We start from the raw sequence: 27,419 nt of genomic DNA, 5'->3' as shown, positions 1-27,419 counted from the left end.
ATCTAGACAGTTTTACAATGGCCATTCATCCATTCCTTGTGCTTGGATGCCATGGTAACAGCCACCCGTGCCACGGATGGCACTCTGCGAACTCTCACCTTGTTTGCCCTTCACGGCATTTCACGCGCAGGTGCATTAAATCTCCTGTTCATTGTTAAAACAGGGGTTGCCACCATTAATTAAACCTGCTTACTGCATGAGCCATAAACCACCTGCTTCATCACAACCACTTTGCTTTTTTCTTTTATAGCAGCTGACTCAGTACCGACAGTTAACTTCTTATTACGTAATACACGTTGTGGAACAGGAAGGGCCAATGCGACATAACGGTCAAAGCTAGAATAATCAGCTATTCTTTTCAGCCAGGCTCCTTGCCTAATTGTGTGAGAATATTTGTGCTTCATTGGTCCCAGTGAGAAATGAATGGTTGGAATAAAACCGTCTACCAGACGGTGGTGCAGATATGATGCTAAATTACGTGCAGTCTAAAAAGTATAAAAACCTTCTACCTTCTCTAATTAAAGATGGGGTGCCTGTGTCACACAGATGACACCATGTAGGAGAGTGACTAGATCTATTGTCTAATTCTTCTGGCAATCCTCAGGGCACAGCCCATTACATCATGCATCCTGATTGGCCCTCTGAAGCACTGAAAGGAAGCCCAGTGCACACATCACAATGCAAGAATAACAGCTACAGAAACTAATTCAAATGATAATTAAAATGTTGGCTTCTTTTTCATGAAAAATGTGAGCGAATTTAGCAATAATACAGCCACAGCCTTCATTTATCTCCTTTTGTTCAGGTAGTTAGTAAGGCTCCACTTTGGTTTCTCCCATGGTTTCTAACCCATCTGTGCTCATTTCTCACTGGGGGCTTTGAACACTGTGCTTCATTCGCATTAGGCTCTTCGTGCCAACGTATGCTGTAAAAAGCACTTTATATATATACTTCATAGATATTTGGTCTCATGCCTACTTTGGCCTAATACTGTATTGTGGCAATTACACTACAATTCAGCAATAAATATGTGGATTTATCTTCAGCTGTCCAGCTAGTCATGTGAAGCATCAGAGTGCCCTTCATGTAATATATTGTCACTCCCAGGACAAAAATTCAGGTCTAAATGTGGTATAGCCATATGTTAATTTACTTTTAGTAATAACTTGAATCAGAAAGGCATAGTTCTGCATACAAAAAGATTTTACCAGCCAGCGGGCACTACCTCAGCTGCCTGCAGTTCCGATGTGGTCAGAAATAAATTCCTGGCTTGCAAGAGCATCGGCACGTTGGAGGCTGGAGTACCGAAGCGAGCCAAGGAGAAGCTGACTTCGCCCACGCTGCGTGTACATCAGCTCAAGCCATTACCACAGGCCCTCTTTGCGCCGTGACTCACTGCAAAGCCTCCACGTCTTCACACACATGCATAGAGTGAAATGACAATCGCTAAAACATTGTCTTTTTAAAGGAACTTGTTAAAAGATCTGAAGTCTGAGGTCTTTTGTGGATGAAAATGAGCAGAGGTTCTCTAGGTCGGCATTTCCTCCTCGCTGTCTGTCCACCTCAGGGACTGTGCTACAAGCACGTTAAACAATAGATTTACTTGTGATTGGTCTGATCTAGTAAAGATAATGCAAGAAGCACTTCACAACCTTCGTTAGGCTCTTGGATAAAAGATCGTCTGCAGAGGCCAAATGACTGAACACATGGACTCCATTCAAGTAATTAAGTTGTTATACACGATTACAGACTAAACACACTGGTCTCAGGGAGGTCTGACTACTGGGAAAAGCCCAACTCCACCCTGAGGACAGAGGACCATTCAAGGTAAATCTGGGATAAGGTTCTTGACTGCTGCCAATCATGCTGCCAACCGCAGAGTTATGCTAACTATGCTTCAGCAACCGTGAAGCTTATGAATCCGTGTCCAAAAGATGCTGTGGATCCAATGGTTTGATGACCAGCGAGGGAGCCAGTGAGGCCCACACAGTCCACAAGTCACACAGTCAGAGCAGATGCTCAAAATGACTCTACAGTGTTTGGGGCATACAGAGGGCCGGTGGGTGGCTCAGTGGGTTAGTGGGTGACCAAGGTTGGTGTTTGCAGGCCTGAGTGAATAAACCGATGGTGTAAACCCATTCCAATCATGGAGGGTATGAGTCGATGGGTAGATCATGCACAGCTAGTGACACTTCTGCCAAGACAGGGAAACCGGTCAGACTTTATTCTGAGCCAAAGTCTCTTCTATTCTGTTCCAAGAGTATTTTCCCACCAAAGACAGCAGGGACTTCAATCACCTTTCTAATACAAAGGCTGGGCAAAATGTTAAATCAGAATATAGCAACAAATCAAATATATAAAGGAAGCACTTCATGAACTTCATAATGCTGCCACTCTTTTTTAGCTCCAAGACAACCACAAACATTCCAGGGTTGAAAGAGTGGTGAGTTTTTTTTTTCTTCAGGCAAAGCTCTACAGTTCTATATGTAGTCACTGTATGTAAAGTAAGCCCAGCGTGGCTGTGACTGCTGGTTAGCTTAAGTCCCTTAAGATAAGAACTCATGGGCAGTTCAAAGAAACAATGCAGAAATTGGCTCCATTAACATCTGGGAGATTGTATTCAAGACAAATTTTAAATATATCAACACACTCAGATTTCAAAAAATAAAATATAATTTAAAAAATTGTTTATATATTATATGTTTGATTAAAGGTCAGAGTTGCAGGTGGTTGCAGTATTTAGCATCAGCACGGTATATGCGTATCATCTCCTGTGGGACCTGAGCCTGCATTAGAAGTGCTGACTGATTGCCATCTGCTCCAGTATGTGATAGCAATCTACGAACACGCTGCAGAATGAGAGTTAAAAGCTGGGTTCAAACCCTGGGGATCCCATGAATGTACACAAGGTCAGTAAATAAACTGTAATTATGGGAGTCTCATTAAACTTTCAGGAGAGCTAAGGACGTTCATCTTGAAGACATATTATTTAATTACGCACAACACACAAAGCATCAATAAATTATGCATAAAGTGAGACATTGTAAATTAAGTGAATGTGGAGGTTAAAGTACCAGAGTGACTTATAAATCAGTAGTTACAGGGACAGTTCCCCTGGAGCAACTGCTGCAATCTTGCTCGGGGACACAATGGTAGTAAGTGGGGTTTGAACCTGTGACACTGTGGATGTGTTACCCACCAGGATGCTACCACAACTACCGGGCTTATCCAGGCATATATAAATCTATACATAAATATGCAAGTATGTGTTCTTATCCTGCAGTAAAGTGGTTGGTGACAGTGCTTTCCCATTGAAAAGAAACCTACTTGGTTTGGCATTGATGACCACCTTCTCTCCGGAGTGAGGGGCTGGAAAGCGACCGCTGTCAGCCACGTCCTCGCTGGAGCCAAACTCCAGCACTTCCACAAAGCTCAGAGGCACACTCCACTTCAACAGGAACTTCTGGCCAGCGGCTGGAGAGCCTCCAATATCCTGAATAGACCTGCAAAGACATCATTTGAGTCACTAATAGTCTTGTGCCGAACAAACATGAACTCATTACTTCATGCAAATTAGAAGCCTTCCCATCTCTTGGATCACACAGATGATCATGAGCTCCATGCTTTAATAACAACAGGCCTGTGAAAACTTCAATTCTTCAGAGTCTGATGAAGGCCATAATGTGATACATTTCTTTATAAATAATGCTCATATTGTTGAACTACTGATCAGAAATGCAGCATTCGTTCAGCTTCTAACCCTGGTTCACTAAGGCAGGGTCACAGGAAAACTTCATCCACCATTCCACTCGGGAAATGAAACCATTAGAATTTGCTAATGTTAGTGCCAGTCTGGACTGATCTAAAGGCAGAAAGAGCAGAGGCTACTGGGAAGGGTGAGTCCGTGATTAACCCTACCGTATGTTGGGCGTGGCACACATGAGAACGTCGTTGAGCAGGAAAAGGCGGCGCTCTTTGGTTTTCATGATTTCGCCGCGGTCGTTGTACACCGTTTCCACCATGTCATCGGAACGGATCAGGTACCTGCTGCAGCAGCTCAAGAGCTGATGAAGACAGCAAAAACACATTTATCAATATGGATCAATATGGTAGTAAAATGGTGTGGGCTTGGCTAAAAACCATAAGCATGTGTTCTTATCCTGCAGTAAAGGAGTAAAGACCACAATAAATTCCAATAAATTAAAGAAAAGCAGATATACCGGTGCAATTTCCTATCAGGGATTGTTATCCAGAAAAAGAGTGTCTGATGGGAAATGGAGGCAACTGATTTTCTTCTCATGCACAAACTTTACATAATTTAAAGGAGAACAAGGGAATAAAATTAAAATTGTGGCAACAAAAATATTTCAATTTCTGCTCCCCTGCCTCTTGACAATGTTAACAAAATCTATTTGTTGTTTCCAGCATGAGCCTTTTTAATATCCAAGGGTTGGATGTAAAAAAGAAAACTGACCCATAGCTTCTGCAAGATGCTGTGCGTGACTGGATATTAGCACTAGTCTGCCATGTTTGTAAAGAAAGCAGCAGTCATAAGGCAAAAAATAATAATCCTCTCAAGTTCACACAGTGACTGGGTCACAAACATGGCAGCCAAGTCAGAATAAGTGGCATTTCAGTAGAGTTACCAGCATTCAGTCAGTCTGTCTTTTTTTTTTCCATGATCCATCTAGTGACAGAAGGCAAAGCAGATGGATGACACAAGCCTTCACCTACATTCATCGCTGCAGCGATATAGCCATGATTCATGCATGCTGCAAATGTGACATGTCACAGTCTGATAAATCATGCAGGCAAGGTCGACTTCATACAAATGTGACATCAGTCTCAATGCTGCTACAGCACAGTTTGTAGCAGAATGTGGTCATTCTGTGGGCACTAGTTCTTTTACAGCAATACGTCTGTCCACATCCCATTTCATGTGATGTAAAAATCATCAATAAATCAGGGCAAAAAAAAAAAAAAAAAAAAGTGACCCCAGGAACCAGTAGAAGTACCTTGTTGAGGTAGCGCTCGTTCATGGCCTTGGCAATGTGCTTGATCTCACAACGCTGGTCGGCCTCTCTCTTCTTCTCATTTAGTTTCTCTGCTAGAGTCTCCAACTCAGTCAGGGCCATCTGCAAGGGTAGCCGATCAGGGTGGCTCACTGGCGTGTTCTTCAGCATGTCCTGAGTGCCACACACAAATGTAGACCCAAATAAATATATTACTTATCAAAATACAATTTATATCTCTGTAAGATAACAGAAGTATTATGACCAGTATTCATTTTGTGGAGTCGGTTTGTGAAGTGGAGAGCTAAACCTGAGATTTAAGGGTGGATCGCCCTCTGGTGGCTGCATGACGAACACAATTGATCAAAGTCCAGCTTGAAATGAGGACGGGTGCAGCTGTGGTGATCGGCCTACCTGCAGCAGCAGGATAAACTGTGGGAAGCGCTGGATGGGTTTCATCATCAGGCCATACAGAGTCAGCCGGTCACTGCTGGTTTCCTGCCGATGCTGTGTATAAAGGTGAGTGTGGTGTGAACTGGCATTTTTCTGTTGCAACATTTGGCTACATAGTGGTATTCTGAACCAGGCAATTCATATTTACATTTACAGCATTTCTCAGACGCCCTTATCCAGAGCGACTTACAATCAGTAGTTACAGGGACATCTCCCTGGAGCAACTTAGGGTTAAGTATCTTGCTCAGGGACACAATGGTAGTAAGTGGGATTTGAACCTGGGTCTTCAGGTTCTAAGGCGAGTGTGTTACCCACTAGGCTACTACCACCCTTTTCTTATGGAATAATGTTGACTGTGGGAGAATTCAGACTTAAATTCAAACTGTTTTTATTCAAGAAATTACTTTGCCAGGACATTAAATTGTCAGAAACTATTTCAAGATGGGACTTTACCTTCAGGAAATCCAGGAAGCTGGGCTTGGATGCACATGTCTTCCTCACCACTGCCATAGCGGTGCTAAAGTTATTTACATACTCACTGTAGGCATCTAACACCATGGACTTTGAGAACTGGGGGAGGGGGGAAATGTAAATTAAAAAAAGATTGTGCATAATAAAGCTTTTTAAAGCAGGACATAAACACGGATGTGGTGGAGAGAGAGAGAGAGAGAGAGAGAGAGAGAGAGAGCGATAGAGAGGCTGACAAGTCACACACACTCCCATCTGTCTGTTTCTGAGCCAAACGCAAGTCTCTGCAGCCTTCTTAAAAGAACAAGCAATAGGAGAGGCCAGAATAACTGCTACTGTGGAGAACATCTCCTCAGTGTTTTAAATGGTAGGTGTGACCAGGCCGGGTCTAACAGCGTGGCTTGAGAAATGCCACCCAGGAAGGCACAGCTGTGTGTGGGTGTGTGAGTTTTATAGGCAGAGCGAATGCAATATACGCTTCAAATGGATCATCTCTCTGTTTATTTCCTTAGATTTCATGTTCCACAGAATGAAAGAGGAGAAGACCAAACAATATTATAACTGAAATGGCCCTATATTTGTTTTTTGTGATTTGTTTCATAGACATGCATAATAATTACAACCGGCCAATCGGCAAACAGCAAGAAGTCAGCGCCACAAAATCCAGACGAAGAGCAAATAATCTTTAATGCTCAAAGGGATTAAAACGAATAGTTGAGAGGGACTGTGATCAGTCAAGCATAAAGCTCACCGAAGCCACAAAGACATCTCCGATCATCTCCAGACTGTCCCATTCGGCCACCCTGCTGGCCAGGGCTATTTGAAACAGGGCGTGGCACTGCAGTATCTCACGCACACGGTAGAAGGTAATCTTCAGTTTCCGGTCGCTAAGCAACCTTGGCTCAATCTCTGACAGGGGCTTCTCATATTGCTGTCGAATGAACACAGATTGCCAAAGATGAGAGGTCTAAATTTACAAAAAAAAAAGTCATGCCTTGTGATGATACCAGAACTCTCTCCAGTGATGTATTACCTCTAAAATACGGTGCAGTGCAGAGAGGTAGCTCTTCTCACTCTCTAGGATTGATCCTAGAATGAATCTCCTCACCACCTGTGGAAGAACACGTGCGCACAGAGAGAATGGTCATATGAATTTCATAATTCCTGAATATTTTATGCTAGCAAGGGCTATTCACCTGCTGCTGGGAGAGGCCTTCAGGCGCCGGACTTAGCACCGGCTCCACATTAAGACAGTCCACCTCAATGAAAAGGTCTGACTCCTCCTCACAGCCTGATGACTTCCGCTCTGGGATGAGGAAAACTTTTTGCTGTCATTTAAGGCACATGGTGAATCAAGGACATAATAACAGCGCTCGGTACCGAGATCTCACCATGACAGAATGATTTTGTTCTGATGAATGACCGACCCTTTTTCACCGCTGCTTTGGTCTTCTCCAGCCCATCTTTGGTGCCTTCTTTAGCAGCCTTCACCAGCTTTTGCATCTTTGGGCACATGTAAGAAATATGGATAAAGAGAGGAGCTCGCCATCTTTACAGAAACAGCATCCCCTGATACACAGCCAAAGTAAATGGAGAAAAAAGGGGGCGGAGTGTTTATCTGATGAGACCCTGATGAGCGAGTGTTAAACCAAATGTTAGCAACCGCCTAAAGTTAATTGCTCAAGAATCTTCCTGTTCCTAGACATTTTTTTTTACACTGCTACCGACAGGAAGTGGGCACCAACCCTAATGTCACACCTAAAGCCAAGAGAATGAGAAATTACCTGCCAACCAGAAAGTGAGCAGTCTTGGTCTCTGAACATTTCCAAATGGAAGATGGAAGAAATAATGACTACACAGTCATTGTCCACCTATGAGATTTTCCACTATTTTTTCTATATATCTTTTTTTATTATTAAAAGCCCATATTCAACTATGCAAACATTTTCCATCACATTCAAGGTGGGAATTCAGTGAAGCCTTCATGCCAGGAAAGACCATAACTTTTGTTTCAACTAACTCATAAACAGGGATTTAGTCCCAAAGGTCTTACAAAGATATTGAAAGTAAACTCTAACTGCAAGTTAGTCCTGATAGGCGGAATGTGTAAAACAACCAGAGTTCTGGCAGTCATAAATACAAGCCAAATTTCAATACAAGCCTGTGCAGAACATGCAGAAACACACATAATTAAATGAAGTGCAATTCTTCCCAAAAAACCAAAGTCTGTCTGTTAATGCAACAGAGGGTTTGATTTTGTGAATTATGAACAATTAAATTAGATTTTGTAAAGCATATACTTTCTAGCAAATAGTCTCAAGTGATGGTGTGCGCTGCTGAGAATTTAACATTTCACACTCAGAGGAAAGTGTCTACCATTTGAATATGTCGATTAGAACGTGAAAGCAGCGGTTTAGTTATTAAAAAAAAAAAAAAAAAAAAGAGAGAGAGAGAGAGAGAGAGAGAGAGAGAGAGAGACAAACCCATAACACTGGATGGGTCTGATAAAATCCGGAGCCAGAGCAGATGCAGGCACTAAGGCTGGTCTGTTTAGTCTAGCGGGGGGAGGTGACATCATGGCTGCAGGATTTACCTTGCGCTCGTGTTTCAGTTTGACCTGCTGGAGCTCTACCGTCCCCACTGCATTTGCCATAAGATCTTTCATCTTTCTCTCATAGTGCTCTTTCAAGCGAGCCAGATCTTGAGAAAGCTGAATGAAAGCAGAGGAAGCGTTACCTTGGAAGGGGCACAGCCAGTGGTGGTCAGGAGACTCATGGAAGTATGTCTCTCACACACACACACACACACAGGCATACACACATAATTTAACGGTAATGATTTTTATATCTAACTCTTGCCAACTTGCATACATCTTTTCTCTTTCAAATGCAGCCACAGCCAAAAAATTTCATTCATGTCAGCTTTCCCATGCACTGCTGCTTTGGCATATTATAGATTTAGTTTTTTTTCGGAAAATGAATTCAACAAAGCAGTGACAATGATTCTTGAAGCTGCCAGCACTTGCATTCATTTCCAATAATGTAATATATGTATAAAAACTGTTTGATATGGAACAAGCATGCCATGCATAGCCCAGGAAGTCTCAAAATCTCCTTCCCTCAATATGCCTCAAAACATAAAGCACCAAATATGCATTTTAATGAGTAATTACTCTGCCAAATTTGATTAAAAGTTTGAGCTTTGTGCACTATTACTGGTGAACAGTTGTTAAGTTTACTGCAGAGGTGGCAACAAGTAAAAGTAACTGTGATGTGGTTGTGATTCTGTGCTTCCTAGTTGCTCCTAATGCATAATGAGATGACCTCAGACAGTTTAACTGCTGATGTACGTACGTGAGTCCTCCTGCTTGGGTTTCTCCCACGAACAAAGGTATTTGGGAGGCCGTTCTCTCCATGGGACTCTCCGTCACTCTGCTCATCGTAGCTCTCAAACTCACTGGAGCTCCAGCCGTTGTCCAAGGAGCTGCTGCCCGCCTCATCTCCCAATTCAACATCATCATAGATCATCTCATCAGGGTCTGTAGAATACATACCACAACAAACAAAAACAGCTGTAGCTGTCACATTCATCTTTAAGAATGGACAAATATTTAAAAAACAGATTTTGCAAAAACAGAAGTGAAAATAACGCTGTTTGAGGCTGCTGAAGGGATCACTGCACTGACCTGTGGTGGAGTCAGAGTTCTCCCGCGGCACATCATCATAAATCACTTCGTCTGGACATGAGGAACAAACACAAATAGGTGTCTGACAACCTCTTCAACCGGACAGTGTCAAAGCGTTTGAGCTTGACGGGTGCAGACTGACACACTAAGAAGTGAAGGAAAGTCCTGCCAGGGGACACAGTTCCTCAAACGAGAAGGAAGGAAGTGTCTGGGAAGTCAGTTCTAAAGGACCACAGCAGGAGCTTGTATACAAATAGAACTGTACTTTACAAGCAGAGAATAATCAACCCCTTAGGCTAATTACTTCTGAGTAAAGCTGCCTTTCAGTTGCTTAAACTTACTTTCCATCCATGCTGTGTTTGCAGGGTCAGAGGCCCATTTGGTCAAGGCGTCTTCCTCTTTTATAACTGCACACTCTTCAGTAAAAACACTGGGGGGAAAAAAAGAAAGTCCCACTAGTAATGCAACATTTTGCAGATGTTGTCATAAATTATATAAAACATTTACTTTAATTTCAATGAAATATGGAATAAACCTGTCACTTACTTATCCACTGCGGTGTTGCCTGTGCCAACAATAGTGACTGAAAAGATTCAAGAGAGTTATTATCTTTAAAATCAAATGGTAATATCCCACTAGGGGGCAGTACAAGATGATATTACGCTATAAAATAAAGTTTTGAAAGAGTTACAAAGCGTACTCCTTAAAACAATTATAGAAATGTTCAAATATAACTCTACTGAACAGTCTCCATATGAAAGAAGATATTGAAAAAAAAGTCAACCATTTAAATTTTTTTTAAAATGACATTCATGGAACTCTTGTTGCATCTTGACTCCAAAGGAGAGATTGTAATTACACCAAGTTTCTCCACACAGGAACACCCAGCCACACATCTGGACTGGGCTTCTGCAACACTTTAGAGAAAACAGGAAAATCCTCACAGCCACAGCCAAGCTAAATATAGCCACCGCTTCCACTTGGATATGCAAGCGAATAAGACAAAATGGAGGAAAAGAAGAATGGGGGGGAAATTATGTAATAAGGAAAGAGGGAAATAGGGCAGCAATTTTTGGGAACCATAAGATAATAGACAGTGGGAAAAAAGGACAGAGAGCAAAGGCTCTAGAATGTTCTTTTACCATCCTCATCCACAGATAGGTGTCGGATGATAACTGGTGTGGTGTAGGTTGGCATGATTATGGGAACACTGGAAGGCACAGCGTAGCCACAGGGCACGGGAACAGAGTAGCCAGAGGGCACATTGGGGCTGCTGGGCACTTCCTGGGCAGCGGATTCCCTCTCAGCTGGAGCAGGAAAGGAGCAGGGCTCAGGCAGCTGTGGCACCAATTGGAGGGGGGTGATGTCAATCACTGAGTAAGGGTTGACTTTCCCCTGAGATATGCTCCTTGGAGACGCTGGAGGAGGGACAGGGTGACCGCTGGACATTCCTTCATCTGGGAGTCAAAACACAAAACCGTTTCACCACTGCTGTACAAGCAAGTAATGTCTCATGGGCTAGTGTAGCTGCTACATACATCCAGGAAGGATGTATTTGTCAAAGTTTTATTAGACCTCTAGTCCTAGCTCAATATAAATGCACTACAAATCTTTATAAAGCACATGGAATTTGGGTCACTCCAGATGGAGGAAGTCAAGCAGATATGAGAAAACAGCAAAGAAGGGCCAGCTGGAGGGACCCGCCTAGTCAAAGTAGGTTGAGATAAGGCTAGAAAACCAGTCTGTGAAGTGGCTGTCTGTAATGTCCTTTGGATGCTGAAGTCTGATTTCAGTAGATGAACGATACGCCACAGGCTGTGTTTACATTTTTGCTGCCCGTCTGTGGTAAGGTCAGCCAAAAAAGAAGATGTGCACCTCACACCTGTCCATCACTCCAACATCTCACTCCACATCTTCAGTAAATCCTGCTCACATTGCTTTGATGTCAAAACAGGGCTTGTGTAGAACTGAAATGCCGCCAGACTTTACAACTGTTTCACATACCACAAACAGCAGAGAAGACTGTAAATTCCAAAGTAGAGGTTAGGGAAGGTAAAACCATGAAGAAAAGGAGGGAGAAAAAAAAAAAAAAAACACAGGAAATTCCATAAACATGCCAGCATGGGCACTTTGACTTGGGCAGCCTTGATCTGTCACCACTGTGTCTACGCTGCAGCCCTAATGTCCTCTATGCTACGTTTGGCCAAAAATATCATTGCGTTTGTAGGTTATTAAGAATGTACACTTTAAACAATGTTATATTTCAAGTACTAGATTACTGTCCAGCATACAGTGTTAATAATGTATATGTTAACATTAATGTATGTTGTATGTTAACATGCACAAGCAGTTTTGGTTCACACTTCCTTAAGTAATGACAAAAGTAAAATGAATAGATGATATAAGCCCCACCCACCTTTATGTGCAGATGCTGTGGTGGAGGTAACAGTGTCCTCTAGGGGTGGAGGTAAGTCAGTCTCTGCGGCTGTGCTTCTGCAGTTCAGACCCTGCTCTCCTTGGGGTGGGGGGAAGGAGTTTTCTGCAGCATTACACAAAGTGGTTACGGGGCTGGGTCTCTCTGCGCCGACCTCTGAGCCTGCTGGTGTGCTGCTCCCTGTGGTTTTGGGCTCAGAGTTTGGGTGTAGGCTCGCAGAATTCAGGGCGGCGGCAGCACCCTGGGAAATCGAGGGATCATTGCTCTGCAGGCCCTGAGACACGTAGTCAGGGGCTGGGGGTGCAGGAGGTGGCCGGTCCGCCTCTGGTACATCGTCTCCACTGTCATCGAATTCGAAAGGCTCTCCCCCATCTTCATCTCCATCAGGAAGTCCATCTACCAACACTGAGGAAGAGAAAGCCAATGAGAACAGCCAATGACCACACAGGCAACAAAAACAATGTATTAAATGGGCCAATGATGTAATTCCATATTCAGCTTTTAACTTAATAAGGCATAATCTGTATTATTATTTTTTATCGCAATTAACACAGTGTTTTTTTTCATGGCAAATTATTATTCTGGGCATAGCTTGATAACCAGAAGCATATTTTAATAGCCTACAGCAGATCACTTATACAAACACACTTAAGTATAGACACAGTAAGCTCAAATTAGTGCAGAAACCATATAGTTGATGATGTATGTTTTGAGACCTAAAGATGTGACTGGTTTTTATTACAGCCTACAAAGACCCTGATCTTTTTGCAACGTCGGGTGTGTGAAGATCCCCTAGCAACAAGAAAGCGCTGTAATCAGTGCTTTATTCACTTTCATCCTAATCAAAGAAGTAAGATTTTAAGAAATGCAAAATAATGTTTTGAAGAATCCTAAGTCCCCTCCAGCAAATCTGTTAGCCACGTAATCAACGCTGTTGCTATGTTATCACATTCAGACATGCTGTTAGTGATCTGAGGCTGTGCCAGAAATACATGTTATATGTCTGCATGGCTAAGAGATGTTTCAGCCACTAAGAAAAAGCCTGATATACAGAATGGAGGAGAAAAAAAAATATTCTTGCTTCTGTCAAGGGCTGCAAACATTCAATCAGGCAAATTCCTCATATGAAATGCATGAAAGGAATTTTTTCCACGGAAGCGCATAAGTCCTCAGGAACCACAGCAGATCCTCAGTAACTACCAGGATGTCTACTGAGAGCTGCTGCCCAGGAAATAACGCATCCATCCGAGTGGAGCGTTATCTTTCTAAAGTCAACACACGGCAGATATTGGCACGGCCCTGCTCTTAGGAATACCAGAGATTCCACGCTGGACAAATGACTCCTTGCCGAATGCAGGCTTCTGGAGCAAAAAAAAAAAAAGAAGAAGAAAATTACTACAGTAAACACAAATAGTTGGTTCCGGAGTTCATTATTTTTCCTGTCAAACTGGATTGTTTCTTTAAAAATAGTTGTGTCCTAAGCAGTACATACTTACTTTTAGAAGTCATTATTCAACCATGCCTGCTTTTTTTATTTTGCCCAACTCTGCTTCTACTGACAGATTTTGGGCATGTACAGAGCAGACATAAAATATTCTCCAAACCAAAACCCAGAACAGATCAGAATAATCTGTTTTCAGGGCTACTATGATATAAGCATATCTTGTCATGTTTAATCTGCAATTACGAAATGACAGAAATAAGTTATCAACATTGGTCTCACTTCCTGGAATTGTATGACACTAACTGCTATTAAAAGATCCCGTATTATGAAATTTTTACTTTGTGAGATTGTTTAACAATAATACGAGTTCCCTTAGACTGTCTATGGTCATGCAGTTGCTAGAAATATGTATAAAGAATACTTTTGCCATTCTGCTTCAGCTCAGACGGCCAGATCTGGAATGTCACCCCTTATGTCGTCATATTTTTGTCCACCTAGAGAATTTCCCACCCCTCCCCTAAAAAAGTAACTCCACTGATCGTCATGGCTTCCAAACGTGCAAATCATTGCAGTTGCTTGGTGATTTAATTTTTTCTAGAAAAACGCCGACACGAATTCCTGTTTGTTCCAAAAACTGCTGTTGGTGAATGGTGTTGATGACATCACTTCCACGAATGTCTGCTCACTTCTATAATGGCTGCTCTACACCTCAAAGAGTCGTATCCTCCTTCTTTGCTTGTGAAGCCACAGACACCAAAATGGCACATCCTGGGGAAATCTCATTGAGGTATTGTCCAAAAGTCATTGTAATTTTGCACCAAGGCTGAATTTGTTTGGAAAGTGACCACTAAGACTTATGTAAAAGCAAAAAATATATATGTGTGTGTTTTTTCATAATATGTGTTTAACACTCTTAAGCACATAAGAAATATGGCATTTGGAATACAATGAAACACTGACATTGCATTAATTAATTAACCCAAACATTACAGTAAGGTTTTTCATGCTCTTAAGGTAGGTGCACATACCACAACCTTTACAACACTACCTAACTCCACCAATTGTCAGACAGTGTTCCACCTCTTAGCACCACTTCACACAGCAGTGAAGGGCCAGGAGACCTCATCAATGTGACCTCCTTAAATCAGCAGCTGAGCTTCCAGCAGGGAACCTACAAGACTTCCCCCTGCTCACACACTGAGGGCCAGCGGCCAAACAGTGAGTGACGTAAGGAGAAAAAGCTCTGCTCCCTGACCTGACCTCCATCGCCCAGGACTAGGGAGGAAAGGAGGAGGAGGAGGGAGGAAGAGAGTAATTGGAAAGAGTTTATCAGCCTTTCAGATCTCCAGTAATAAAGCAGTGTGAGAACAGACGAGGCATGACTGAGTTTCCACAGGACTGTGTCTGGGGATGAACATTCAGACCAGCTCCTGTTCAACCCCCAGGTCAATGCACATTTCACTGAACACCTTCACACAAAGGAAAAAAAAAAACATGCATTTGGCTCAGCACTAGGAATGGGTCTGAGTTTTACATTAAGAGTTTAGTGACAGGTTAATAAATTGGATTTAGTAAATAAAACATGCTCTACACTAATAATAATTTCAATGTACAATTTTAGTACATTTTAGAAAATATTTTACTATTTAGTTTGCCATAATATTACCATAATATTGTCCAAAATATTGATATAAAAATATCAATATTTTATAGCCAACATAATATTGAAAATAGCCAACAATGGGCAGACTAACTGTACACGAATGTCCACACGCAGTCATCTGAAGGAAGATACACACATAAATAAATTTGCAATTAAATTTAAACCAATCAGGGTACCCATTTTGCTGTGGTAGATATCATAAGTAATCAAGGTACATATAATACAGTAAATTGATATTTGCCAAAACCTAAGCAGTGGTGCCACGACTGGAATGTGGGACACGGTGTGCTGCAGATGCAGCCAGACTCACAGGCATGCATGAAGCTGAACACAGAACTGGTCTGTCTAGAACAGGTCACCATTGTCGATTCATAATCACAATATAGATCCTGTTCTCGGGCCTTGTTCCTCTGTCCTCTGCCCCGTCTGATTATTCACTGGGTCACTCGAGCATCACCATGGCAACAAGAGCAGTGACAGTCCAGTTGGACCAGAGACATGTCTCTGGCTGACAGTCTCGTTTTTCATATGACTGTTGAAGTCTGACCCATAGAGTTCTCTCGTTGTGTGTGCAGGCCTCTCTGACAGTGTGTGTATGTGTGTGTGAGTGACCAAGCTGAATAAGGGATTGTGGGTAGATTGGCGGCTACATCCTGGCTGCTTTGCTGCATTTCTCCTCCACCTCATTTGCTCCATGTCCCTCATGCTCTGCAATGGCTGGGGAGTGGAATGTGTTTACACTCACACTTTCTCTCCCACAGTGTGCACATTTGGATGTGTAAAGGAGGAATGGGTTTCTGCTTGCAGAATTTTCATCAAAAACTGATGACCATCAGGACCATTCACCATTCCTATTCTGCTGCATACCAGTGTGAGAAAAGGCTACTTGCTTGTTTTAGAAAGGGATTTTTCTCAAGCTGGGACAGGAAACCTTAACAGAAATCACTCAGTCAGAATCCAGCTAAAACATGGTACTCTTGTATGCAATTATGTAAAAAAAAAAAAAATAATTTTTTTACTTTCTGGAGGGGGTGGAGGGAAGTCTTCCATGTCCATCCTGTGCACTCTGGGCGTTGAATAGTCTCTAGCAGCCAGCTACAACTTCAGGCCCATACACAGCCCTACTGGAAAGACACAGCAATGAGAAGCAAGTAGCTTTACGTTAAACATAATTTTTTTTATTTGGTTTCTATGTGTTTATTTATGACAGGACAATAAAATATGACTTTCAGCTTATATGAAATTCATTTTTGATACACTATTGATGTACAAACACATATTTACATATTCAGTATGTAACATAACATTCTCACTCATTTTGGTTTCGACCTGCCTATTATTCAATGAAAAATATGGTAATTGAATTAATTATTCAATTAATATGTAATAAGTTACCTTGATGTAGCTCATGTTTACAACTTTTTAAATACCTATATGTTAATGCCACATTTCATTTAATCAATAAAATGACCAAATGTATGGACAAACGTTTATAAAAAATACAAATAAAAAAATCACACACTGTAATAAAAGCAGTTTCATCATCAAAACACATTAGGAGCATAACAATGGAGTAATATTTTAAAAGCCCATTTGTCCAGTTTATTGGTCTCTCTTGAAGTTTAAGTAGATTGCCTCATTAGGAGTCAGTCATTCTAATTCACTGCATGCTTAACTGCCAGTCCACGGACCATTTACCTGCAGGAACCCAGTCAGTGACATTAAGGTGGTCAATAATCAGCTTAATTTAACAAGCACAATCACACCTTTGATAATCAGTTAACTTATTCGTAGCTACACATAAAACCCACGTGACCAAAAAAAAATGTCTCCATCTATCTTGAACGTCACTCATGATTCTTAGGTTACAAGCTGTAACACGAGAGTTCAGTCTTTGACTTCATGTCCAGGTTTACAGGGTTTAAAAAAAAAACGAAAAAAAAAACAAAAAAAAACAGAAAAGTACAGAGTGTGCAGTGATGTCATTCCATAGAATAAGAGACGTATTGTGAAGTCTCAACATATCGTGCACACGAGGTGCAGTCGAAGGGATTAACACAGATGCCTCATCCAAAAGACTGCTAGTGATCCCTGAACGCTGTAAAATGAATACATTTCAGTCACTCGAGAAACAATGGCCAGCACTTGGAGACAATTGAAAAAGTCCATAGAGCAGCAAGGGCCAGCCGGCGCTGGGACAGTACCACAACAACAATGCCACACAAGCTAGAGTGAGGGCTGAAAGATTGTTTTGTCCTAATGGAACTTGAAATATGAATATGCAAAAACTGTTCTGGGTAAGATATGTGGGAAGCCTGTACTGATAAACATATTGATATAGAACTGATTGGACAATGTGAAGGAGCAGACTGTTTTCATTGGCGAAGGGAACATGTGCCAACCACAAAGAAGGAAGACGTGAAGGACACTGTGAGGACACTACCTGCCAAGGTCCGAAGAGCTCTGGCTCATCTGCGAGAGCGGAAGGATGGGAGTGTTGAGGAAACAGGAGTAAGGTGTGCATGTCCTCTTGACAAAAACGGTAAAGGAAAGTATGATTTTACTTGAATTCTCATTTACCAAGTCAAAAAAAGGGGTAATTATCAAAACATAACAGGCTGTCACCACTTTCAATATACATAACATATAGCATATTGCATTGTGATGCATAGACACTGGAATATCATAACAGGACATCAATACATATAATGAGTGCTGCATTTTTTTTTTTTTTTTTATTCGGTAGATAAGTCATAAAACAATGATCTGCACAAGGCACTGGTGTATTCAAATTAGACATGTAATATAAATGTACATTTACAGCATTTGGCAGATGCTCTTATCCACAGCAGAGAAGTGTTTTAAAATATCCATCATTGATATTCCCCCGATGTGCACCCAATATGTATGCTTTCCTATTCAAAAAAACAACATTGCCAGATGAAACATATTGAACTCAGGATAATCATAATTATGCTTCTGATTAGAAAATCATTTGTATTTAGTTGTAATAAGTACTTGTACTCTCGCAGTGATTGTATAACGTAATCTAATGTATTTACATACCAGTCTATTACAAAATATGATGAAATACAATGAATGCTGTTTTACAGTAAAACTGTAAAACAATTGATGCATGGCACTTTTAATAATTTCACCATAACTGTGATTTGTCACTTCTCCCTTTTTTTTTATTATTAATACATTGGTATGCGTGTGTCAGAGCGAGGGGCTCTCGAAAATTATTCTTGTCCACAAAGGTCCCTAGAGGGAAAAAAAGGAAACTAGGAAGGTTCAAGGAGGTTCAGATGTCACACCTTTAATTATCCTGCTTATTGATTTGATATAATGACCACCTGTTCCGACTGTACACCCTCCACCCAAACTCTCCCACACCCAAATTTTCATTACTATGCCATTCACAAGTGGACACAGACAACCGGGTTTACAAATTTTCAGACCCTCTCTATTGCCGGAGTGGTTCACAAACCCCCATGATGAAAGGAAAGGAAAGGGTGATGACAGACTTTTGTAAAGCATGTCATTACAGGTCTGGTGCAGCACTCAGCCTGCTGTTGCACTCTGCTCAGCCAACAAACACTCATTTGTAGTTAATGCAGGACATTTGTCATCCTGTATTCAAAACAGTCTCCAAATAGGGCCGCAAAAAAAAAGCATGTGAGATGAAGTTATCCATAATCAAATGGCAGCCTTCGGCATCGCAATCAAATGGAAGCCAAGGAAGAAAAGAAAAGCCCCAGAAGAACTGCCCATGGAACAAGAGCCTGTTTGTGCTCCGCGGGACAATAATTCTTTGACAGCATGCACGTTCGGGGCTGGACTGTTCTGACACAGATCAAGCGGCAAAAAATCTTGAAGACACTTCTGCATGCAATGTGACAGCCTAAACAAAGCATGGGCTTCTTCCTGAGGAGTCCAGCGAGACTGGGCCTCCTCATCCCCTTTCCACTCCTACTCTTCCACACAATTGTCAGAACTGGCCCACCATGCCAACCTGCTCAACCGTTTGTGCCCATGCTGGCTTTCTGGCACTGGGTTTCCATGCTCAGAATTTATTTTCCCAGGCCAGATCTATGGCTTGTGGTGAATGCATGGGACACTAAAGGCCTGCCGTAATGAGGATGACATTCAGTCCTCCCTTTCAGGGCTCTGACGAAGGTAGAATCTCTGCTCTCGCTGACTTTGTCTTTTCTTCATATAATGTCTTGTCTCTATTGTCCCCATCCCTCACTGATCATCTGTTTACTCCATCCCCCCACTGTCTGTTGACACAGGGCTAGGACACGCCACTTTTATAACTTGCGGAGGAGGAACAGAAACACACTGCAAAGGCTCCATCTGTCCCTCGGCCTCCACAAGCGCGAATGTAAAAGCCCCACATTTCTGCATGTCGAGCAGAATGTCTCAGGAGGAGAATCAGAGCAGTAATTCACTCCCAGCGGATGAAGCAGACTCGCTTTGTTGCAACTTGTTAGCACCGCTGCATTGTCTAACGGGGGCCGCGCAATCAATAGACATTCCAACAGTGTGTCTGATTCCACTAACTGTAATTAAACAGGGTGTGAATCCTGTAATAATGTCAGCCCTGGGGCAGAGGCTACCACACAGGACCAACAAGATGACATGCTAGATGTAGACAGATATACTGGGAAACATATGGACCCATAAGATACACATCATCCATAACGTACACATCTTATATTACTGAACACCCAAAACCACACTACTGAATTAATTTATTGTATATGGATAACATATATTGCACATATAAATTAAAGACATAAAATAATATGAATATTAGGTACGTGCTTGAATACGGAGGACAGCCATCTCAGTAAAAACTGTTAGAGCCCCCTTCTACTCATTAAGACACTTGTTTGCCAATCTTTGCCATTTCAGCTTCTGAACAGTTAGAATTTACCCAAATTTAACCGGACTCACTTAAATAAGGGGCAGTGGTGGCCTAGCAGTTAAGGAAGCGGCCCCGTAATCAGAATGTTGCCGGCCCCGCCAAAATCGCGATCCGCCAAGGTGCCACCGAGCAAAACACCGTCCCCAGACACTGCTCCCCGGGGGCCTGTCATGGCTGCCCACTGCTCACTAAAGGTGATGGGTTAAATGCAGAGGACAAATTTCACTGTGTGCACCGTGAAGTGACAATCACTTCACTTTTTTTTTTTTTTTTTTTTTTTTTTTTTTAATGAGTAGTGATAAAACCAAATGAAAGCTGGATTTTAAAACCTGAACCTAGTGACGGGATTCAGCACGCTGACAGAGTGCTGCTTTTGTGCAGGGGTCACAGGCATCCCACTGTGTTAACACCACCACAGCCATTTCAATATCAAGGGAACAAACATGCCTGCAGAGTCTGAACAACTCTGGTCACACCAAACAAAGGAGCCACTCTGCAAGTCAGAGCTTAAATCTGTCAGTCACAGATACCGATACTCCAGAGGTATTCCAGCAGGAGAAACCGGTGCTGGTTAACTGGGAAATGAAGGCTGCCGGCTTCCATTCACTCCGGGCCGTTCCACAAATCTCCTGAAGTCTGGACAGGCTTAACGGAGGGTCACAGAGTAGCTTTAGTAATTATCAGTGCACATAGCCATTTCACTCTTGCAACAAAACCAGGTTCTCAACCTGGTTCAAAGAACTCACTAGAAAGATGGGACGTCATGAATTATGTCAAATCGGAACAATGTGCTACTAACTTAATCTGCTTTTGTGTGTTTTAATACTAGTGTTTTCACCAGCAAATCCAGTTCTGTGCACCATATAATTACCAACAAAATCAGAGTCTGCCTTCATGTTAGAAATCTTCACATCAAGAAGAGGCCTTCCAATGTCAAAGCCATGCAGCCCAGAGATTTGCTAAACAAATGACCCCTAATGTGTACAGATCCTGCCAGCTTCCAACAAGTTCACTTTTTGCCAGACTGCTGAAAAGTGAATTAGACCGGCGTGGAGTCAGAAAAAAAAGCCCGGATTGACCAAAGTATTGACCATATCTTACACATGTTAGGGGCAGTCTCTCCCTGAGCCACTACAGTTTTGGAAACTCTAGAATTCCAGCAGAAAATAGTTAAACAGGAAATTGTCGTAAAAGAAAAGCCATGCTGAAATACGCAGGTAATAAATATAACAGCACATACATACAGAGCAGTACGCTGCTGACAACCCTTCACCAAGGCCAGCATGCAGGATGAGCACGGAAATCAACGTCAGCATCAGGCATGTGCTGCGATGTGCAGGCATGTGTCTGGTCACCTCTGGGGGTCACGGGCACATTCAGTTTGACACGAAATGAGTCTCCGTGACGTGGACCGGCGCCTTTGGACATGAAAAGAAGGAGACGTCCCTGATTGAAGCATGGATCAGGATTACATTCCATTTGTGGCACTTATCAGACGTCCGTATCAGGGCAACTTAAGAGTCAGTAGTTACAGGGACAGTTCCCCTGGAGACGCTCAGGGACATGATGGGAGTAAGTCCCTTTCAACTATGTCAGGACCTCAGTAAGTCCCGTTTCGCTTTGAACTGTCTAACTTGTATATAACTAAAATGACAATAGCTCAACTTCAACGATGAGGTTCAGCATTCACATGCTGCAGAACTAAATTAATACACGAATACAGCTACTAAAGAGGTGATCCTAAACTGAACCCGAAGCATCTGCAGTCAGGGCAGAAAAAATAATAATACAATAAAAACTGCTTATGGTCTGGAGTGACACTGTCACCCGTCGCTATATACAATGTATTTTTTTTAAAGTTAAAAAACAAAACAAAACGCTATACTTGCGGTCAAAATCTGAAAATAAGTGCAGCCACACTGCAGATAAAATTCAGATTGACAGTGTAACGCGTTTTACACGCTGGAATCAAATGTGAACAAACGGTGCTGTAGAGTTTACAAACGCAATACACTCACCATCCCTCGGATTACCTGAAAGTTATATCAGCTACTTTACACCAGGAGGAGAAAAAAAGTGAAATGCTGTTCACCTAGAACAACAACAACAAAAAAAAAAAGAAAGAAAAACGTGACAGGCCGAAACGACGGCATTTGGCATTACTGCTCCTTTCCCATTTTTTCCCTGAGAGCAGCTTTTCCAGCTTTTCCCAAACGCAAGACGATCCATTCCGCGACCTCACCTCCTGCCGCTCAGTCATTGGCGGACAGAGATCCCGTCGAGCTCTGATTGGCCAGTTCTGACCTCAGTCACATTCCTCCGCTTTCGCGGAGAGGAAGGAATACGCGCGTTCCGCGGCGCAGCACGTGACCTGTGAGGTGGCGCTGCGCTGCGCTGCCCGCGGGCTGCGTTTGCGGCAACTTGGCGCGCCGTCGACATTCAATCGGGTTAAAATGTGATTTATGATTGATGTAAAGTAAACCCACTATGAGCAGAAAAATGTCAACAACAACAACAACAACAACAAAAAAGTACAGCAGAGTTAGAGTAATTTGCATATGCATCTGTACACCCAAATCACGTGGGAAGTTCAGGCCGAATGAAAGCACGACGTTGATTTTGACAATCGTGTGTGAATTTCACGGTCAACAGTTGAATGTGTTGGTCCCGCAGATGTCTCCACATCCCACTCCTGATCTTGATCATTGAAATCGACCGCGGTCTATTAAGTATTTCCATTTGCACACTGTGGTAGTTATTTATAAGGATGGAAGTGTGTGTGTGTGTGTGTGTGTGTATATAAATATAAATGTGGCCCACCCTGGTCCTGGGCTTGCTCTCGCACAGAATTTCCTTATGGTTTAGCGCCACCTGCTGGAGAGAGAGGTGTTCTTCATTCACTACACTGTGGGCCTCTGGAAACATAAAGAGCTGACGGATTGTCACTGCTGAGAAAATGTAAAAAAAAAAATAATAATTTCTTATTCTCTACTATGGATGTAGTGTACTCAGCAAGCAGGTGGCAAAGGTGTTTATATCACGTGATCTTCTCATGCTCATCTTACCTGGTGAAACTGGTGATAGTGAGGAGACAGTCAGACACGTGCTGCTGGATTACATTGTGGATTGTCTTATAAGAATTTTAATTTGCTAGAACCAGAAGTTCCAAGGCATCTGACGCTCTCGCTGCTCCTCCTGATGACTAAGATGGAAAATAATTCACAAGCAAATCATAATAAATGTATTTTATTACAATATAGATATTTGTCAGTTAAAGGGGATATACCTATTATTTATAATATAATAAAGTGTCAGAATTAATAGAACAATTGAAATGCACCCAGTCGCTTCACAAAGTACTTCTGAAAGGTTTCGCAAATAAAAATATTACATATAATTCAATAAATGTCCTGTGAAATATTTATTCAAATGACATTACCTGAAATAAATAGCCTATTAAATACATAAATATCATCATATTCAAACCAGAGCAATAAAGCCAAGTGATTTATGTATTTTTTTTATATGACTTGTTCCTACGATTGTACGTGTACAGGTTGGTAGTAGCCTAGTGGCTAAGACACTTGCCACTAACGCAGGATCAGATCCTACTACCATTGTGTCCCTGAGCAAAACACTTAACCCCATGTTGCTTCAGAGGGCCTGTTCCTGTAACTACTGATTGTAAATTTATTGTAAGTGCTGCATTGCCATAGGCCTACATTCACATACAATTGTTCTTTTTCTTAATCATACTTTATCTATACAACCCCTTTTGTGCAGATAGCACCTTGCTCAATGTAGGATTTGAACCCACAACTATTTTTTTACAGTCAAATCTAACACTTACACACGCACATGCGTACACATTGCACAAACAATACAAAAATATATAAATACATTATAATTTTTCTTCGTCTAGCACCTAACAATCTCTGAGCATGCTCTTCACTGACAAGTTTGAGCCTTATCAGGGCTCTTAGTTTGTAAACTCAATATTCTATAGAAATCGAACGAGAATTGCTGGTGTCTTCCTCTTGTAAGTCGCTTTGGATAAAAGCGTCTGCTAAATAAAGTAAAGTAAAGTAAAGTATTTTGGATTGCAGGTTCTAGAAGGCCAAACAGTACACCTCCAAAGTAAAACATAGTTTTCATCATTATTGGAGTTACTATAAAAACAATTACATTACATTTACAGCATTTATCAGACACCCTTACTTACAATCAGTAGTTACAGGGACAGTCCGTCTGGAGCAACTTAGGGTTAAGTGTCTTGCTCAGGGACACAATGGTGGGGTTAGAGGTTTTAGGTTACAAAAAGGTATGTTTCAAAGGTAACCTGTACACATAACTTGTATACACTAAATATCAATTTGGGGCAGTGGTGGCCTAGCAGTTCGGGAAGTGGCCCCGTAATCAGAAGCTTGTCGGTTTGAGTCCCAATCCACCAAGGTGCCACTGAGCAAAGCACCGTCCCCACACACTGCACACACTGCCCACTTCTCACTAAGGGTGATGGTTAAAAGCAGAGGACTATTTTCGTTGTGTACATTTACAGTGCTTATCAGACGCCCTTATCCAGAGCGACTTACAATCAGTAGTTACAGGGACAGTCACCCTGGAGCAACTCAGGGTTAAGTGTCTTGCTCAGGGACACAATGGTAGTAAGTGGGATTCAAACCTGGGTCTTCTGGTTCATAGGCAAGTGTGTTACCCACTAGGCTACTACCACCCTGACATTGTGTGCTGTGTGTCACAATTCACAACAAATGCTGTCAGTCTCATTGCTGAAATTCCGATTGGCTACTAGAGAGACGAGCTTTTTTTGGCCAGCCATTCTCAGCTGTGCTCCTACCAGGGCGTGTGCTGTGCTGTGTATCACAATGACAATCACTTCACTTTCACTTCCAATCAGTATTCATGTTTCACGCGTAACCACGGATCGGTTCTGCGCGTGCGCAGTTGAAGATTCCGACCGTGTAGACCTTCCCCCTTACAAGTAATTGGCTGGCCACGTGTTGGCCACGCCTCCTGAACTATGACAGGAACAAATGGGTATTCATGAGGCTGGGCCGCAAAGGAGCCTGCTCGCTGTAGTGAAACACGTGTTTCCTGGGCCATGCGTCTGGTCGAATACGCAGACGTGCGCACAGCTCCAGTAATGGCGGCCGACGGAGGGGTCTCGTCGCTGATGTTGCCTTGCGTTTTTTCCCCCAAATCACACCAGTACCTGGCACTGTGTGCACAGGACGGCCGGCTGCGCATTTGGAACGCGGACAGTAAAACCCTTCACCAGGAATACGTGCCTTCTGCCCATCTGAGTGCCTCTTGTACGTGCATAGTTTGGGGACCATGCCGGACGACCAAGGTATGTCTGTTCCGCTGCCGAGTCGCGTAAAGTTGAGCAAGGACAAACTCCTGGTTCTTTCAGCGTCGTGGTGACGGCACGGCCGCGGTGACCCGCCACGATCGGGCGCCGCAGACGCGTTGCCGTGAGTCCCGAGTTGGTGGATTGGTCGGCTAGCCCGTTAGCAGCAGCGCTGCCTCCGGTGGGACGCACATGTTGCCTGTCCCACATGTGCGACTAAGACGCCATCGGCGGCCTTTCTTCGAGAAATCCCGACAGCTGCTTTTCACGCGTTGCGCGTAATGGGTTGGCCGCGTTGTTTTAGCTGTTTAGTTTGTTGGCGCGGGAGGTTTTAGTTTGACGTCACGTTGCTTTAGCTAAATCGCTGGTGGCTAGCGTTAGCAGGAATGAGCACACGAGCCACACTTGCGGCGAACGTGGTGCTCGGAGTTGTGTAAATAGATTCTGGAAGGATTTTCTGGCGTAAACTTAAGTATTGTTGGCCATTACTGTGTTTCCTCCTCCATGCAGGTGAAGTTTTCTTAGTTCAGCCGGTATTTTATTGATTGTCAACGTTGCAGATAGTTTGCGTTAATTTGTTCGTCGAAGTAGCCATATTACCCTGGCAAAACGTTTACTTTCGTATTCCTACAAACAAGTTTCCCCCAACGAGGAACATTATAACCAACAAGCTATTTAATTAAGCAAAATTTATAGGACATTACAATTTTATAGTAATTAGTAACAATGTTTGATTTTGGCAGCATGTTCTATTCTTGACAAGTTAGGCCTTATCAGGGCTATTAGTTTTGTAACTCACAATCTATGGAAACCGAATGAGAATTGCTGGTGTCTTCTCTTTGTACGTCGCTTTGGTAAAGTCAGATCATACACACAGTATGACTTTGTAGCCTTAAAGAATGCACTTCTAATGGAAGTATTGTAGATTTATTTTGTCCTCTGAATATTAAGTGACATACGTTCTCTTCGGGTTCCAACAGGAGGGACCTCAGAGGAAAAAGAGGAAATCCGAGGCGGGACAGACTGCAGAGAAGCCGGACCTGCTGGCATTGGGTACAGCAACAGGCAGCATCCTCATCTACAGCACTGTGAAGGGGTCGCTTCAATGTACACTGGTAAGGTGTCATTTTGGCCCCTTTGCTCCATGAACTCAGCAGGCTGCTCTGGCATTTGTATGAAGCTGACTGTATGGAATCTGTCGTTGTTTGAGGAATGTGTGCAAGAGCTCGATGTCCCAGCGCAGTTCAGCATACTGGGAGTGTCCACTTGCAAGCACTACTCACATTTATGCAGCTAGTTAGGACCCATCCTGATAACATTTTTCTATAAAACAGGAATATTCCTATCAGATAATGCCTTCTGGAAATGGCATTTTAGGAGACCCAAATTCACTCTGGAACCCTTTGTTTATTTGTGTGGACTGCAAAGCATATCTTTTTTTTTTTTTGAGTGAAGTGATTGTCACACGTGATGCACAGCACACAGTGCACACAGTGAAATTTGTCCTCTGCATTTAACCCATCACCCCGAGTGAGCAGTGGGCAGCCATGACAAGCGCCCAGGGAGCAGTGTGTGGGGACGGTGCTTTGCTCAGTGGCACCTCAGTGGTACCTTGGTAGATCGGGATTCGAACCAGCAACCTTCTGACTACGGGGCCGCTTCCTTAACCACTAGGCCACCACTGCCCCTTTTGTGAAGATGCTGACTTGTGAACCCAAACTCCAACCTGATCTATAATGCAAACATGTTACACATATGGCAATGGTGTATAACACTGTTGTAATTGTGCTGAGGCAGCTGCAGAACTTCATAAAGCAACAAAAATTCACTCTATGGTGCATAGGATTTTATGAAATCAACTTTAATGTTTTCCATGTCTATTCTTCAGAATTTCATTGTTTTCCATTATATTTATTCACCAAAAAAAATGGGATTATGGACTGGATGTATAAAATACAT

The 27,419-nt window shown here is 42.6% G+C and overlaps 2 protein-coding genes across 12 annotated transcripts in view; one reads left to right on the top strand and one right to left on the bottom strand.

Annotated features, from left to right (window-relative positions):
- Positions 1-22,289, bottom strand: part of arhgef10 (Rho guanine nucleotide exchange factor (GEF) 10) — a 42,843-nt gene extending 20,554 nt beyond the window's left edge. For 2 of the 10 annotated variants that reach the window (XM_028975166.1, XM_028975247.1), the window contains exons 1-18: positions 22,111-22,289; positions 16,179-16,283; positions 12,035-12,457; positions 10,761-11,075; positions 10,165-10,201; positions 9,960-10,048; positions 9,619-9,669; positions 9,287-9,471; positions 8,527-8,643; positions 7,325-7,436; positions 7,130-7,239; positions 6,967-7,044; positions 6,685-6,864; positions 5,919-6,035; positions 5,427-5,519; positions 5,016-5,186; positions 3,919-4,064; positions 3,328-3,503 (exon numbers count right to left, since the gene is read on the bottom strand). In XM_028975166.1, the coding sequence (XP_028830999.1) occupies positions 3,328-3,503; positions 3,919-4,064; positions 5,016-5,186; positions 5,427-5,519; positions 5,919-6,035; positions 6,685-6,864; positions 6,967-7,044; positions 7,130-7,239; positions 7,325-7,436; positions 8,527-8,643; positions 9,287-9,471; positions 9,619-9,669; positions 9,960-10,048; positions 10,165-10,201; positions 10,761-11,075; positions 12,035-12,457; positions 16,179-16,215 (2,437 nt within the window). In that variant the 5' untranslated portion in view covers positions 16,216-16,283; positions 22,111-22,289. Of the gene's footprint in view, positions 1-3,327; positions 3,504-3,918; positions 4,065-5,015; positions 5,187-5,426; positions 5,520-5,918; positions 6,036-6,684; positions 6,865-6,966; positions 7,045-7,129; positions 7,240-7,324; positions 7,437-8,526; positions 8,644-9,286; positions 9,472-9,618; positions 9,670-9,959; positions 10,049-10,164; positions 10,202-10,760; positions 11,076-12,034; positions 12,458-16,178; positions 16,284-17,602; positions 17,689-21,332; positions 21,511-22,110 lie in introns of all 10 variants that reach the window. The other 8 variants (XM_028975174.1, XM_028975186.1, XM_028975195.1 and 5 more) reach the window with 8 other exon arrangements.
- A 2,883-nt stretch (positions 22,290-25,172) lies between these two features.
- Positions 25,173-27,419, top strand: part of wdr43 (WD repeat domain 43) — a 28,622-nt gene continuing 26,375 nt past the window's right edge. The window contains exons 1-2 of one of the 2 annotated variants that reach the window (XM_028978105.1): positions 25,179-25,460; positions 26,441-26,575. In XM_028978105.1, coding sequence (XP_028833938.1) covers positions 25,212-25,460; positions 26,441-26,575 — 384 coding nt within the window. In that variant the 5' untranslated portion in view covers positions 25,179-25,211. Of the gene's footprint in view, positions 25,461-26,440; positions 26,576-27,419 lie in introns of both variants that reach the window. The other variant, XM_028978112.1, reaches the window with a different exon arrangement.

This window comes from Denticeps clupeoides, chromosome 1 (assembly GCF_900700375.1).
Source record: "Denticeps clupeoides chromosome 1, fDenClu1.1, whole genome shotgun sequence".
Taxonomy (NCBI): Eukaryota; Metazoa; Chordata; class Actinopteri; order Clupeiformes; family Denticipitidae; genus Denticeps; species Denticeps clupeoides.
This window is presented reverse-complemented; position numbering and strand designations above follow the sequence as displayed.